This window comes from Oncorhynchus kisutch, linkage group LG30 (genome assembly GCF_002021735.2).
Source record: "Oncorhynchus kisutch isolate 150728-3 linkage group LG30, Okis_V2, whole genome shotgun sequence".
In the NCBI taxonomy this organism is placed as follows: domain Eukaryota; kingdom Metazoa; phylum Chordata; class Actinopteri; order Salmoniformes; family Salmonidae; genus Oncorhynchus; species Oncorhynchus kisutch.
The window spans coordinates 8,737,882-8,754,721 of NC_034203.2; the positions used below are offsets into that span (position 1 = coordinate 8,737,882).

At 41.0% G+C, this 16,840-nt stretch overlaps 1 protein-coding gene across 1 annotated transcript in view; it reads left to right on the top strand.

Annotated features, from left to right (window-relative positions):
• Positions 1 to 16,840, top strand: part of LOC109875323 (ephrin type-B receptor 3) — a 45,353-nt gene that overhangs the window by 7,635 nt on the left and 20,878 nt on the right. Inside the window, exons 2-4 of the mRNA XM_020467642.2 lie at positions 6,879 to 6,943; positions 10,970 to 11,642; positions 16,636 to 16,791. Of these exons, the coding sequence (XP_020323231.1) occupies positions 6,879 to 6,943; positions 10,970 to 11,642; positions 16,636 to 16,791 (894 nt within the window). The remainder of the gene's footprint in view (positions 1 to 6,878; positions 6,944 to 10,969; positions 11,643 to 16,635; positions 16,792 to 16,840) is intronic.

Here is a 16,840-nt window from a genome sequence, read left to right on the forward strand (position 1 = left end):
ACTTGGAGTCCACCTGTGGCAAATTCTGTTGATTGGACATGATTTGGAAAGGCACACACCGGCACACACAGATCTAAGGAGTTGTCTGTAGAGCTCAGAGACAGGATTGTGTCGAGGCACAGATCTGACGTAAGGATACCAAGACAGTTTTGCAGCATTGAAGGTCCCCGAGAACACAGTGGCCTCCATCATTCTTAAATGGAAGAAGTTTGGAACCAGCAAGATTCTTCCTAGAGCTGGGGGAGAAGGGCCTTGGTCAGGTAGGTGACCTAAAACCCGATGGTGACTCTCACAGAGGACCAGAGTTCCTCTGTGGAGATGGGAGAACCTTCCAGAAGGACAACCGTCTCTGCAGCAATCCGTTCTTTATGGTGGAGTGGCAAGACAGAAGCCATGCCTCAGTAAAAGGCACCTGACAGCCCGCTTGGAGTTTGCCAAAGGCACCTAAAAGACTCTCAGACCATGAGAAACAAGATTCTCAAGCTTGTAGCATCATACCCCAAAAGACTCAAGGCTATAATCACTGCCAAATGTGTATAATTACTCTATTAGTATATTCCAAAATCACTAATAGATTTTATTTAACCTTTATTTTGACAGGGAGTCATGCTGAAACCAATGTCTCTTTTGGTCATTTCTATCAAGGCACAAGGCGAGACCCAAATGCAGACACAGGAGGCAGATGGTTGGAGTCTTACAATGTTTATTTAATCTAAAGGGATAGGCAAGAGAAATGTCGCGGACAGGCAAAAAGGTCAAAACCAGAGCAGAGTTCAGGAGGTACAGAGTGGTAGACAGGCTTGTGCTCAAGGCAGGCAGAATGGTCAGGCAGGCAAGTCCAGAAACGGGCAAGGGTCAAAACCGGGAGGACTAGAAAAAGGCGAATGCAAAAGCAGGAGAACGGGAAAAATGCTCGCTGACTTGGAAACATACAAGATGAACTGGCACAGAGAGACAGGAAACACAGGGATAAATACACTGGGGGAAAAGCGACACCTGGAGGAGGTGGAGACAATCACAAGGACAGGTGAAACAGATCAGGGCATGACAATTTCCATGTAAAAGGACCCATGAGCACCAACATGAAGTTCATACAGATGTTGGATCTTAATTTGATCACTTTTGTTGCTGAGAATGTTCCTGCTCAGCAGGAAATGTAGCCTGTTTGTTTTTTGAAAAGGCTTCTAAAGTTTTTAATTTTCACTTTGAAATTTGACTTGATTTGCCCTGACAAAAATGTATCAACCCCTACAAAAATGTCCATTAACTATAATCCACATAATAATTAGCATTTTATGTTACTGCAGGGTTATTTTCCTTAAGTAACAAACTGCCTTCAAATCCTATATCTGTAAGAGCATATACAATTTGGTGTAAAATGAAAGCTAAGAGTCTATATTTTTGGGAAATTAAGGCATGGATACGTTTATCAATCATTTCCCTGTGCTGTACTGTATAGTTTACTAGGGCTGGCACAATTACCGTATAACCATGTAACTGACGGTTATGGATGAAATAAAATAACCGTCAAAACCGGGGAAAAAATGTCATTAAGGCAAAGGGTGGCTACTTTGAACACTTTTTTGGTTACTACATGATTCCATATATGTTATTTCATACTTTTGATGTCTCAAGTTGACTGGTACTGTATATAATCATTTTGAATTGACAGCTGACTGAAGAGGGGAAGGCCGGGCATTCGTGCGGTTGAGTCTGTTTCTGAGATAACATGGACTCTTAAAACAACATGATTAAACTTTGTTGCCCCATTTTAAAACAAGCAAGGTGTTGCAGCAAATTATGAATAGATTGGGCTTGGAACTTCTAACCTTGGCCATTTGACAGGTAAACTAATTTGTAAATTAATATTCTATATATTTTTTTTGCTATTCAAACCGTTATTACGGAGACCGTGGTCATTTGGCGGGCCTATTATCATCATCCAAAATTCCATGACCGTCACAGCCCTATACTCTACTTTTCTTTACTGTATTGTGAAAACTTGTGAAGCATAGACATCTATAGTTGGTAAAGTTTTGTCTGGTCTGGACTAGAGGTCGACCGATGATGATTTTTCAACGCTGATACCGATACCGATTATTGGAGGACAAAAAAAGCTGCTTCCGATTAATCAGTCGATTTTAAAAATGTATTTGTAATAATGACAATTACAACAATACTGAATGAACACTTATTTTAACTTAATACAGTATAATACATCCATAAAATCAATTCAGCCTCAAATAAATAATGAAACATGTTCAATTTGGTTTAAATAATGCAACAACTAAGTGTTGGAGAAGAAAGTAAAAGTGCAATATGTGCTATGTAAGAAAACTAACGTTTAAGTTCCTTGCTCAGGACATGAGAACATATGAAAGCTGGTTGTTCCTTTTAACATGAGTCTTCAATATTCCCAGGTAAGAAGTTTTAGGTTGTAGTTACTATAGGAATTATAGGACTATTTCTCTCTATACAATTTGTATTTCATATACCTTTAACTATTGGATGTTCTTATAGGCACTTTAGTATTGCCAGTGTAACAGTATAGCTTCCGTACCTCTCCTCGCTCCTACCTAGGCTCGAACCAGGAACACATCGACAACAGCCACCCTCGAAGCAGCGTTACCCATGCAGAGCAAGGGGAACAACCACTCCAAGTCTCAGAGCAAGTGACGTTTGAAACGCTATTAGCGCGCACCCCGCTAACTAGCTAGCCATTTCACATCGGTTACACGAGCCTAATCTCGGGAGTTGATAGGCTTGAAGTCATAAACAGCGCAATGCTTGAAGCACAGCGAAGAGTGGCTGGCAAAATGCATGAAAGTGCTGTTTTGAATGAATGCTTACGAGCCTGCTGGTGCCTACCATCGCTCAGTCAGACTGCTCTATGAAATCATGGACTTAATTATAACATAATAACACACAGAAATGCGAGCCTTGGGTCATTAATATGGTTGAATCCGGAAACTATCATCTCGAAAACAAGGCGTTTATTCTTTCAGTGATGTATGGAACCGTTCCGTATTTTATCTAACGGGTGGCATCCATCAGTCTAAATATTCCTGTTACATTGCACAACCTTCAATGTTATGTCATAATTACGTAAAATGAGTTCGCAATGAACCAGGCGGCCCAAACTGTGGCATATACACTGACTCTGCGTGCAATGAACGCAAGAGAAGCGACACAATTTCACCTGGTTAATATTGCCTGCTAACCTGGATTTCTTTTAGCTAAATATGCAGGTTTAAAAATATATACTTCTGTGTATTGATTTTAAGAAAGGTATTGGTGTTTATGGTTAGGTACACGTTGGAGCAACGACAGTCCTTTTTCGCGAATGCGCACTGCATCGATTATATGCAACGCAGGACATGCTAGATAAACTAGTAATATCATCAACCGTAGTTATAACTAGTGATTATGATTGATTAAGTTTAATGCTAGCTAGCAACTTACCTTGGCTTCTTACTGCATTCGCGTAACAGGCGGGCTCCTCGTGAGGCAGGTGGTTAGAGCGTTGGACTAGTACAGATCCAGGACTCATGATGTCGTTCTGTTAACGTCATTCTGTTACCGGGTGTTGACCCACTTCACTTAGTTCAATAATCAAAGTCGATTTTTTTCAAACTCAAGGTGTCATGTTATAGCTGACACCCCATTCTTTCTGCAGACATCTTTGAATCTTAAGTCGGACTAGATATTTAACAAAGAGTTTGGAAAATGTGGTCACATAAAAAACGGAGAGAGATTTTACTGTCATTCTGTTACCAAACTTTGCATCGGCACTGTTGCTCAAGTAAATGTGTTTTAGGAAAATTGTCAGTAGCAATTGTTAAAAGTAGACCCTCATAGGTGTATGGTTTGTTAAACTTTGCAATCAATGGTTTTTGCTTGGCATACATTTCAATGTGAGAAAGTGAGTCTCAGCGTCACTCTGTTACCGTGGAATTGCCCTTTTACAGATGAACCCCGTATACACATAAATACACATGTCAATATTCACATCAATACACAAAAGCAAAACACAGTCATGGAAAACAAACACATTCTTCATTAAAAAAAGGTGCTCAATCAGCCTTTTGAAATGTATTATAATACATTTGAAGCGATAGTGTGATCAACTGTTTTGGCGCCATTTCGCGCTGCTTTGAGACAAGCGCAGGGACTCGTCTTGATAAATCAATCAATGTGCGATTTCTTTCTTTTCACTAAATCTTTGTTTGGATATTGGTTGGGCTACAATTAGGCTGTGGAAATGTTAGCCGAATTGAGGTGCTGCTCATGATCATCTTGTCTCGTTGGCTCATTTGTTAGCACTGATCAGAGCATTTTGCCAAGCATGTTACTGTATGTAGCATATAACAAGTGGATTATTTTCCTCTTCAGTCGCCTGTGACTTCTCTTAATCAATCAATGTGATTTTGTTTCAGTGAATTGCCGTCTGTATATTTGGTTAAATCTCTGTCTGGGCAAATAAGTAGAGGGGCTAGCTCATCTATCACTGATTAGATACAGTTCGCATTGCAATAATGTAGCCTAAATCAAGTGCAGGCCTATTATTTAGCTTGATCGCGTGTAGGCAACTCCAAAATCCCACGGAGGTTGTGAAATATGAACACAAGACTCACGTGCTTTTGTAAAATATAGACTTTCGATTATTTTCTATTGGTATTGTGATGAAGACACTCTCATTGTAAGACCCGACGCCTTTCTCCCTAAAAAAGCGGAGTGAGGGTAGGAAAAGACATGAAACATGGATTTTAAAAAAGCATGTGTTTGCCATGGGCTCAATTCAAAATTACAGCCATTCCACACCTTGCTGTATCTATAAATACTATTTGTATTTTATTCTGTTATGCTTGAATTCTATTCTTAGGCTACCCTAATCGCAGTCAACACACATATTTTACAGACGGCTAAGTGTGTCTTGTTTGTTTAATGAACAAAACAACTGTGGGCTAAACAGACCAGTAACATAATTCATCTCAATATGCCATTCGATTCTTTAGAAATGACATTTTATTAGTCTTATAAATGTTTCTTAGGACCTGCCTAAAACAAATTTAATAACGGATTTCCTTGTGATGGTGTATATTCAATGGATTTATTCAAATAGACGTCCACCCACATGGGCCCACGTCTACTATCGCTCCTCAACTTGCCCGCATGTACACTGGAGATTTAAAAGACTTATCCCGGCAAGAATGTGGTAAAAACAAATGGGACTATATGAATTGGGTTCTAAAAAACATTGGTAGATTTTTTTAGCAGGCACCATACCGTAAAGTATGTCTGTAAAGGGAATGAGAATCAAGAAGGTTACCTTTTACACCTTATAGCTAATCTAGATCCAAACTATGGTAATAAGGAAGCTAGTCCTCAGGGTTGGCGGAGTAACTGATTACAAAATAAACTAACTGGAATCAGATATGTTACCAGCAAAAAGCATTCTAATCAGATTACAGGTACTTTTGAAAACTAGATGATTACTTCTTGGATTACTTTTAAATTCAGAAAGGATTTTTGTGAAACTACACCTTTTTCTCAATGACATTCAATTCAGCATTGAAAAAAGGTTAAAAAGTTTAAGTTTGTTCTGACCACAAGTCGGAGACCACCATGATTCAGATTACATTACTGAGTTTGGGTAATCCAAAAGTTACATTCCAAAAGTTACATTACAATGTTGGACAGGTAACTGTAATGGATTGCATTTAGAAAGTAACCTACCCAACCCTGATAGTTTTCCCCCTTATTTAACTAGGCAAGTCAGTTAAGAACAAATTCTTATTTACAATGATGGCCTACACTGGCCCAACCCGGACGACGCTGGGCCAATTGTGCGCCACCCTATGGGATTCCCAATCACGGCTGGTTGTGATACAGCCTGGAATCAAACCAGGGTGTTTGTAGTGACACCTCAATCACTGAGATGTAGTGCCTTAGACCGCTGCGCCACACGGGGGCCCAAGCTCCCATGCTTGAGCTTCTATTCAAAGTAATTGACACAACTGTAAATTGGAGGTGCATTCCAGTAAACAACAAGAAGATAACCTTTTGCAAGCCTTTGTTGTGTTTTGATGACTTCTCTCAACCATCATACAGATTGACAGGTGACAACGAGGTCTATTGATCCTCTTATTTCCTTTTTCTTCCCTGTATTTGTTTAACCTCCTCATCCTTCGATTTTCATACTCCTGACTCTCTCAAAATGACCTGTATAATACGAGGTCACCACTCTGGGGAATCCACTATGGCTGGGCCGAGTAGTGATTTGTGATTGATTGTGATATCACTTAGTAATAAAGCTTTGAAATTTGATCGAGATGATTTCTCTCTCCTAGAAGGATGGGACGTTTTCTCAAATTTCTACATTTTCAGTGATATCAAAGGCAGACAGGTTTTTTCTTCCATCATCATCTTTTTATTTAGAGCTTTATGAGGATTTAACCGTTTTCTCATGACAGACTTTCTGTGTACCCAGTTTTTTTATGTATCCGTGTGGAATTGATGCCGATAGACTTACTGTCGTCTTATGAGAAGAATAGACAAAAATAATAAATAAGGTAAATAATAGACTTCTGCTTTTAGGACTATAATTTTTATTTCCAACCACCACTTACTAGTTATTGCAGCTTTTCCCAAACTCGGTCCTCAGGACCCCAAGGGGGTTTTGGTTTTTGCCCTAGCACTACACAGCTGATTCGAATGATGAAAACTTGATGATTAGTTGATTATTTGAATCAGCTGTGTAGTGCTAGGGCTAAAACGAAAGCGTGCACCCCTTGGGGCCCCGGGTTTGGGAAACGCTGAGTTATTGTTTGTTATAATAGCTTCTTGGTTTAACTAACTCTCCTGTTCTTGATTTATAGAAACACTAATGGACAGCAAGTGGGCGACCACAGAACTGGCCTGGACCACATTTCCGGAGAGTGGGGTGAGTGTGTTGTTATTCCACAGCATTTGTTACATTTGCTACTTAGTACAGCTCCCCCTGACTTAAACGACACACCTCCCACTGTTTTATACCTCTCTTTGTAAAGTTTCTTTTCTTCTTTGCTAAAAACAAATGAGAAACATACACCTTTTAAGTTTTACTTTTAAGCAAAGTTTTTCTTAAATGAAGATCCCCCAAACCTCCAAAATAGTACTAAACTCTGCTACATACTCATGTTGAGTACATATAGACCCAAAATGGCCACAAACACGGCTGCAGCAACACTAGCTGAAGAATTTGGAAATACAGTACCAGTCCAAAGTTTGGACACACCTACTCATTCCAGGGGTTTTCTTTGTTTACTATTTTCTACATTGTAGATTAATAGAGAATACATAACAACTATGAAATAACACATTGAATCATGTAGTAACCAAAAAAGTGTTTAAACAAATCAAAATATATTTTGTATTTGAAAAATCTCAAAGTAGCCACTATTTGCCTTGATGACAGCTTTGCACACTCTTGGCATTCTCTCAACCAGCTTCTTGAGGTAGTCACCTGGAATGCATTTCAATTAACAGGTGCGCCTTGTTCAGTTAATTTGTGGAATTTCTTTCCTTCTAATGCGATTGAGCCAATCAGTTGGGTTTGTGACAAGGGAGGGGTGGTATACAGAACATAGCCCTATTTGGTAAAAGACCAAGTCCATATTATGGCAAGAACAGCTCAAATAAGCAAGAGAAATGACAGTCCATCATTACTTGAAGACATGAAGGTCAGTCAATCCGGAAAATTTCAATAACTTTGAAAGTTTCTTCAAGTGCAGTCGCAAAAACCATCAAGCGCTATGATGAAACTGGTTCTCATGAGGACTGCCACAGGAAAAGAAGACCCAGTTACCGCGGCTGCAGAGGATAAGTTCATTATAGTTAACTGAACCTCAGGTTGCAGCCCAAATAAATGCTTCAGAGTTCAAATAACAGACACATCTCAACATCCACTGTTCAGAGGAGACTGTGTGAATCAGCCCTTCATGGTCGAAACCACTACTAAAGGACACCAATAAGAAGAAGAGAATTTCCATGGGCCCAGAAACACGAGCAAAGGATATTAGACCAGTGGAAATCTGTCCTTTGGTCTGATGAGTCCAAATTTGAGATATTTGGATCAAACCGCCGTGTTTTGTGAGACGCAGAGTAGTTTAATGGATGATCTCCACATGTGTAGTTCCCACCGTGAAGCATGGAGGAGGAGGTGTGATAGTGTGGGGGTGCTTTGCTGGTGATACTGTTGGTGATTTATTTAGAATTCAAGGCACATTTGACCAGCATGGCTACCACAGCATTCTGCAGCAATATGCCATCCCATCTGGTTTGCGCTTAGTGGGGCTATCATTTTGTTTTTCAACAGAACAATGACCCAACATACCTCCAGGCTGTGTAAGGGTTATTTGACCAATAAGGTAATTGATAGAGTGCTGAATCAGATTACTTGGCCTCCACAATCTCCGACCTCAACCTATTTGAAATGGTTTGGGATGAGTCGGAAAGTGAAGGAAAAGCAGCCAACAAGTGCTCAGCGTATGTATAAACTCCTTCAAGACGGTTGGAAAAGCATTCCAGGTGAAGTTGGTCGAGAGAATGCCAAGATTGTGCAAAGCTGTCATCAAGGCAAAGGGTGGCTACTTTCAATCATCTCAAATATAAAATATTTACATTTGTTGAAAAAAATTTGGTTACTACATGATTCCATATGTGTTATGTCACAGTTTTGATGTCTTCACTATTATTCTACAATGTAGAAAATAGTAAAAATGATGAAAAACCCTTGAATGAGTACATGTGTCCAAACTTTTGACTTGTACTGTATTTCTCTTAAAGTGGAAGAAGCCAATAGGCAAATTACAGCTGGGAATGAATATTTCAGCCGATCATATCCCCCATAGAAATGTTGAGAAAATAAAACAACATATATTTGACCCCTAGGCTAACAGCTTGACAGACCTTCCCCACTCCCGGGCAGTGTAATTTGTCTTTTGTACGTGAGCGCAAAGTCAGTCGATGAAACCGATGGGTTACCATGGCAACAATCTTCTGCAGTCCATTCTTTTCAGGCCTTTCTGCAGACTCACACCGAATGTCTTTGCACCCCAAGAAGTCATATGTCATTAGGGCAAGGCGGCCCTCTCAAAATGCGTGACAAGCCCATACGTTCTGTCCGGGTGCAATTATCATATTTGTGAGGTATTGCTGCTGCGACGTGTTGCACTTGATTTATGGTGTAGAACGCTGACTCCTGGACTCATCGTTTTGGAATAAATTGCATGCGTGCGTGCTCTGCCAAATATGGAATTATGCATTCTGTTCCTCTTGTTGAATTGATCAATGTTTGGAGCCCTCATTAAGAATGGAAATGAATTATTCAGGTTGAGTTGTTAGAGTCAAAAGATTAACTTCTTGGAAAAGGTGATTTATTCCTTGGGCAAAAATATGTTAATAACCCAGTTAATCATGGATCATGGTTAATCATGGATTTAATCCTGTAATAGATAGCTCTTTGAATATTTCCTATAGGTAGTCATGCCTATATTGTAGAATATATTTGGTGTAGAATATCTGGGGATATGAACTGGTGTAAATGGTTTATTTGCTGACTGCAGAGAACCATATCATCGTTAGACCGTTGTTGAAGCTAAGTGCTATGAAATAATTAATTGACTACTTCACTCAATGAGGTATACTGACCACGTTTCATAGCGTGCAAAAAATACTTCTCACGGCTTTGAAGAGTAGGCTTGGAAATGTTCCACTTGAAATATACCACTTGAATCGTAAAGTACCGTAAAACTTCAATTAAAACGCTGAGTCTCAAATAGCCGCCTGTCCCTTTTAATAAGCCGAGCAACGGCACACATTTCAACACAAACACCTGTTTCAAATAACACCGGTCTAAATGAATTTTTTATGCGGTAACCATGAATTACCATGAATTGTTTATGAGTTGTAACGTTTGATTTGTTGCATGAAATAATTCAGTAACGTCTCGAAAAGATGATGTCAATCATCCGTTTTCATCACAAGTAAGAAACTGCTAGCCATTGGTTGCGAACAGCTGAGAACTTCTAGCTAGCGGGCAAGCATAAAAACAGTCAACAACTTTGGGGAGTACACACCCTCAGAAATCGTCCGATCGCCCTCTAATGGCAAAAGTAAGAACTGCCGAAAATGTATGGTCAAACACGAAAACAATTGCTCTGTGAAAGAAAAACATTTTGGGGGTTGAAATAGAGGCATACTAAGACAAAATAAAACGTGACACAGTGTGTAAATGATAACACATTATTGAAGGAAATGAAGAAATTTATTAAAATGCTGGAAGTGAATGCTGGAACTAAACAATTAACTATTCAAATGAGCAAAAGCTGTGCGCATTAGGGAAATTGACGCCTGGCTCAAATAGAAGCCGGGCTCTAATAAGCGCCTGTTGTGTTCAGTGATTTGAGCAAATAAACAGCCAGTCTATTAATTCAAGTATTACACTATACACCATAAAACCTACATGATGCAACCAGAAAGAGGACATTGCATTTGAATTGCCCCTTTAGTAAATATTGCACTGTTTGCATTATACACGATTTGACATTAGAAATGGCAGAACTCGTTAAAAATAGGCCCTATAATCTCTTTCAATATCAGCACTTACTAAATTACTGTAGCATTTGGAGAACCAACATTTCCTAGGAAGGACATTCTGATTGCTACCTTTCCTGTCCAATTATACTATGATTATATGAAGACCTAGGTTCAATTAGTATTTGTTTTCTTTCAAAGGCTTTGCATGTTAGAGCCTGTCTGGAGTGCCAGATGAGTAGGGTTTGCCTTTTTGGCACTATTGCATTGGTTCAAGCAAGCTCAACCAAACGCAGCTAAACTATTTGAAATAAAATAAATACTATTTGAACCCAGGTTTGATGATATCTACAGTTCTCTTCACTAGTAACATTGTTTGTCTGTTTTCCTGCAGTGGGAGGAGGTGAGCGGCTACGACGATTCAATGAGTCCTATCAGGACATACCAGGTGTGCAATGTGCGCGAGCCCAACCAGAACAATTGGCTGAGGACGGACTTCATCCCCCGTAAGGGCGTGCTGCGCGTCTACGTGGAGCTCAAGTTCTCCGTCCGTGACTGTGCCAGTATTCCCAACATCCCCGGCTCCTGCAAGGAGACCTTTAACCTCTTCTACTACGAGTCTGATGGTGATACCGCTACAGAAAGTAGTCCCTTGTGGAGGGAGACCCCTTATGTCAAAGTTGACACAATTGCCCCTGATGAGAGTTTTTCCTTGCTCGAGGCAGGCAGGATCAACACCAAAGTGAGAAGCTTTGGCCCTATTTCCAAGGCCGGCTTCTACCTGGCCTTTCAGGACCTGGGGGCTTGTATGTCCTTGATATCCGTGCGGGTTTTCTTCAAGAAGTGCTCGACGACCATCGCAAACTTTGCCGTCTTCCCCGAGACGGCCACAGGGGCCGAGGCCACCTCCTTGGTCATCGCCCCGGGGGCGTGTGTGTCTAACGCGCAGGAGTTGTCTGTCCCTCTTAAGCTATACTGCAACGGGGATGGGGAGTGGATGGTTCCCGTGGGGTCTTGTACCTGCATGCCGGGGTTTGAGCCTGCTATGGCCGACACGCAGTGCCAGGGTGAGTTTTTAGTCTATAGGTGCCTGTTTTTACTTTGAACTAAAGCCTGGTTTTTCATGTTTAACTAAAGCCTGTTTTTTAATGTTGATATCCCTTTAAATGAGCAATAGGGATGCATAACAACAGAGAGGTTTCAAAAACAGGGGCACTTCCTGATTGGATTTTCCTCAGGTTTTAGTCTGCAAAATCAGTTCTGTTTAACTCACAGACAAAATTTTGACAGTTTTGGAAACTTTATAGTGTTTTCTATCCTAATATGTCAATTATATGCTTATTCTATCATCTGGTCCTGAGAAATAGGCCGTTTACTTTGGGAACGTTATTTTTCCAAACATAAAAATAGTGCCCCCTAGCTTCAAGAGCTTAACTAAAGCCTGCTTTTTAATGCTTAACCAAAGCCTGCTTTTTAATGCTTAACCAAAGCCTGGTTTTTAATGCTTAACTAAAGCCTGGTTTTTAATGCTTAACTAAAGCCTGGTTTTTAATGCTTAACTAAAGCCTGGTTTTTAATGCTTAACCTCTCTGAACCACCCATCTCGGATCCGGTATAATTGTCATCAGCAACGCTGAAAAGCATAGTGCCACAGTCAAATAATATTACTAGAAAATATTCATATTCATGAAATCACAAGTGCAATATTGCAAAACACAGCTTAGCCTTTTGTTAATCCACCTGTCGTCTCAGATTTTGAAATTATGCTTTACAGCGAAAGCAATACAAGTGTTTGTGTAAGTTTATCGATCGCTCGACAAAACAATAAGTACACTTAGCATCAGGTAACTTGGTCATGAAAATCAGAAAAGCAATCAAATTAATCGTTTACCTTTGATCTTCGGATGTTTTCACTCACGAGACTCCCAGTTAGACAACAAATGTTCCTTTTGTTCCATAAAGATATTTTTTATATCCAAATACCTCCGTTAGTTTGGTGCGTTATGCCCAGGAATCCACCGGAAAGAGCGGTCACGACAACGCAGACAAAAATTCCAAATTATATCCATAATGTCCACAGAAAAATGTCAAACGTTTTTTATAATCAATCCTCAGGGTGTTTTTCATATATATATATATATATATTTGATAATATATCAACCGGGACAGTTGGCTTTTCACTAGGACCGGGAGTAACAATGGCCGCCTTTCTCTTTTGCGCACAACTCACTCTGAGAGCCTGGTTGATATCCCTTTAAATGAGCAATAGGCATAACAACAGAGAGGTTTCAAAAACAGGGAGACTTCCTGATTGGATTTTCCTCAGGGTTTAGCCTGCAAAATCAGTTCTGTTTAACTCACAGACAAAATTTTGACAGTTTTGGAAACTTTAGAGTGTTTTCTATCCTAATATGTCAATTATATGCTTATTCTAGCATCTGGTCCTGAGAAAATAGGCCGTTTACTTTGGGAACGTTATTTTTCCAAACATAAAAATAGTGCCCCCTAGCTTCAAGAGCTTAACTAAAGCCTGGTTTTTAATGCTTAACTACAGCCTGGTTTTTAATGCTTAACTACAGCCTGGTTTTTAATGCTTAACCAAAGCCTGGTTTTTAATGCTTAACTAAAGCCTGGTTTTAATGCTTAACTAAAGCCTGGTTTTTAATGCTTAGCCAAAGCCTGGTTTTTAATGCTTAAGCCTGGTTTTTAATGCTTAACTAAAGCCTGGTTTTTAATGCTTAGCCAAAGCCTGGGTTTTTTATGCTCAATTCAAGTCACACAGTCTACTCCACCCTCTGTATGTATTGTGTGGCGCATGAATGAAGGGTGAAGGAGGGTGGAGAGTTTGCATTAATGAGCTGTTGCGGAGAGCAGCAGCATACAAATATTGAGAGAGGGGGGGATCGGAGGGAGAGGGAGAATGAGATAGTGAAAGGGAAAAAGATAGTGAGGAGAGAAAGGAAGATAGTGGGAGAGAGATTGTGAGAGAGAATATTGTATGAGGGAGAGACAGAGATTGTATAGGAGAAAGAGATATTGAGGTGGAGAGAGATATATTGTGAGACGGAGAAGGAGAGATAAAGCGAGAGACAGACAGAGGGAGAGAGAGAGAGAAGGACAATGAGATTGAGCTGTGAATTGCTGATTGCCCATGCCAAAATGAGGAACGGTCAGAGAAAGAAAGAGAAGCTTCCTCGTCTCTCTCCTTTCTTCACCTGGGCGTGGGAAACGGTGAATAACACGCGCCAGAGAGCTCATTTATGGCCATTTGGCGGCTCAAGGTTAAAAGCCTGTTGTCGACGCCTGATAAAAGGCTCTCCAGAGGCTTCAGGCGTGGCGGAGGCGGGCGGTGGCGAGGAGGAGGAAGTGTAATTTCCTGTATGGTCTCCTCACCGTTAGTTCATCTACAGGCGGCTGCACTCATTAACACCGCTCAGACCACCGTGAGCCAACACTGCCACCGCTCACCATTAATCACAGGGACGTTACCTCAGTCTAGAAAGAGAGGTGGAATGAAGAGAGAAGGGGGGGTTGTAGAGAGGGAGGGATGGAGAGGAAAGAGGGGAGGAGAGAGGGAGGGGTGGTGGAGAGGGAGGGTGTGTGGGGGGAGAGGGAGGGTGGGTTGGGGGGGAGGGAGGGTGAGCGGGAGGTGGGGTAGAGAGGGAGAGGCCAGTGAGGGCCACAGAACTTTCCAGTATCAGAGAGAGAAAGACAAATGGGCATTCCCTCCAAGGTTAATGGATTAAAGTGGAGGATTCAAGTGATTGTCCTCGAGAAACAAAACAAACAAACAAAAGAAAACAGTATATAATAAGTGCAGTATATAATAAGTGCAGTATATAATAAGACAAACATAAATCAGATTAATGTTTCAAGAGTGTATCTGGGTCTGAGGTCTTAGTCGAGTTACGAGATCCAAAACACATTTTCATGTTATCTTAACCAAACTATTTATTACATGTTTTTTTAGCTAGAATGTGGAACTTTAAAGTTCGCTAAATTCACACGAAGTGGCATTCCCGGAGAATTAGGACTTAGCTTAAAATCAAACTGGAAAACCACTTAGCTCGACTAGTTAATCACAACCTCTCGCCAGAAAGGTTTTTACGAGCACCCATGCCGATAAGACAGATGTTAGCCAGAGCCACGGTTTTACACCACACTTAAGGAATGTGAGAAAGGTGAAAGTAGAGTCTAGTTTCTAAGTGATATTTACAACCTCTTAGTGTAAACCTCCTTAACCCGACTTTTAGTGCAAATCTTAACCCCGTTTGAGGTTGAGACCTTTTTTGGTTTATCTTGACACTTTTGTCAATGACGTTGGCGATTGAATTGATAGAGGATGGGCCCCGACAAAGAGAAGCAAAACAGCATCCCTATAGTTGCATATGATTGATGATCAAGCTGCTTTGTACCCACGTTTTTGAATTGTGTTCTTCTAAGCCCCAGATAGACACCTGAGTGATGGATTCGGGTGTGTTCTTACTTTAAATAGTATCCTCCACCCTTGTTAGCCAGACCGGAACAATCTACTGTAATCTGTCCATCTTCATCTTTCGCTCTCAATTTACCTGTCATCCATAGTCCTCTCTGGGATAGATTGAAATCCCTCATATGTTATGATGAAAATGAGAGGGTATGAAGGATTTGCACAGACTAGCTAGAAGTTTCTAACGGATTCCTGACATATTTCCACCCCACACGGACTGAGTTAGTCGAGTGTGACGATATGACACGGAGGTCTTTGACAGACTAGCTAGAGGGATGTGACAAATGAGGAGAGAGAAAAAAATCTTAGCGTTTAATTTGTATTTGTATTGGTTTTCCGTTAAAACGATAAGAAATGTTAATAAATTCCGTGTGATTTCAATGTGCGTCCATTTCAGATAGTTAAGCATTGCACCTGTATTACCATTACTGTACCTCAGCTCCACCTCGCAAATGTTGCATTTTACCGCCTTCTCACTTAACTTCTCAAAGCATTGCCGTGTAGGACTTCGCTGATGTCGCTTGCCTTCCTCTGCCATTTTTTCCCCAACCGTTAACAGCAATGATGTGGTGGGGGAGAGTCGTCTCCAAAATAATCGACTCCTTGCACGTCGACTCCTGGTGTCGACTCCCATTTCTGAGTGCCAAGATTAGAATCCGCAAGGAATCGACTCGTACGATTTGGATACTTTTGGAACGGAGGAAACGGATTAGTTGGTGTACCTCTGTAAAAAAAAACACACACACATTTGCGTCTTCCAAAGCAAGGGAGAAAGAGGGGACGGGCACAGTACAGGTAGGTCGGCCACTAGGTAGACAGAGTCAGAATCGTGCACTAGGCCTATCTATCGGCAATCAAAAGCTGAATCTCACAATGGAATGCTTTATCTTGCAAACTTCAGTAAAGCAGGGCCTATCATTAAGGAATATGCAAGTATACTCTACACGCACCAGACCGAAGACTGAACACACACTTGCATCATTAGCGAAGAGAAAGAGCAGACGAGCCGGCACGAGGAAGAGAGAGGAGGGGGCAGGCAGAAAGAACCGTGTGGATATGTCATGGTAATCTGTATCTCGCAATGTCTTTGTCTTGCAAATTTTCCAAGTAGCCTAAAGTTCACCTCTATCTCTCTGGGTTTATTTAAATTACCCAACTTTCCCCAGGCCTTTATAGCCTATCGTCTAGTTGGGCTATAACACGGCAAAGAATATGTTTCGTGATAACTGCACTGTGATTTTAATTTTGTGGGAGGGGGAAAGAAAATGTTTTTCTCTTCATTGTTTACAATCGCAATTGTGTTCACACCCCTCGCTAGAAGTTTCCATAATAAAGAGTTTAGGTGCTCCTCACCCATTCAAACGTACCCCGAAAGAGATAGTCTAGTGTGACATTATGGTTTGAAAGATTTGGACAGAGTAGCTCTCTCGAACTCAACGAGAACGGCCCTAATATCAATAGTTAGGCCTTTCTAACATTCTTGACCCCCAGTCGGCCTTGGTTTGGGGTTGTGCTTTATTGACTTTGACAGTGTTCTGACTGTCCCTTTCGCTTTTGTCTTCCCAATATAGCGTGCGCCCCCGGGTCATTCAAGTACAAGCAGGGGGAGGGCTCGTGTTACCCCTGCCCCCCCAACAGTCGCACGAGCTCCAGGGGGGCCAACATCTGCCTATGCCAGAATGGCTTCTACCGTGCCGACAGTGACCCTCCGGACTCAGCCTGCACCAGTAAGTCAAGCTCACCGTTTTTCATTAGCAGTCGTCATTGGCCATAGAT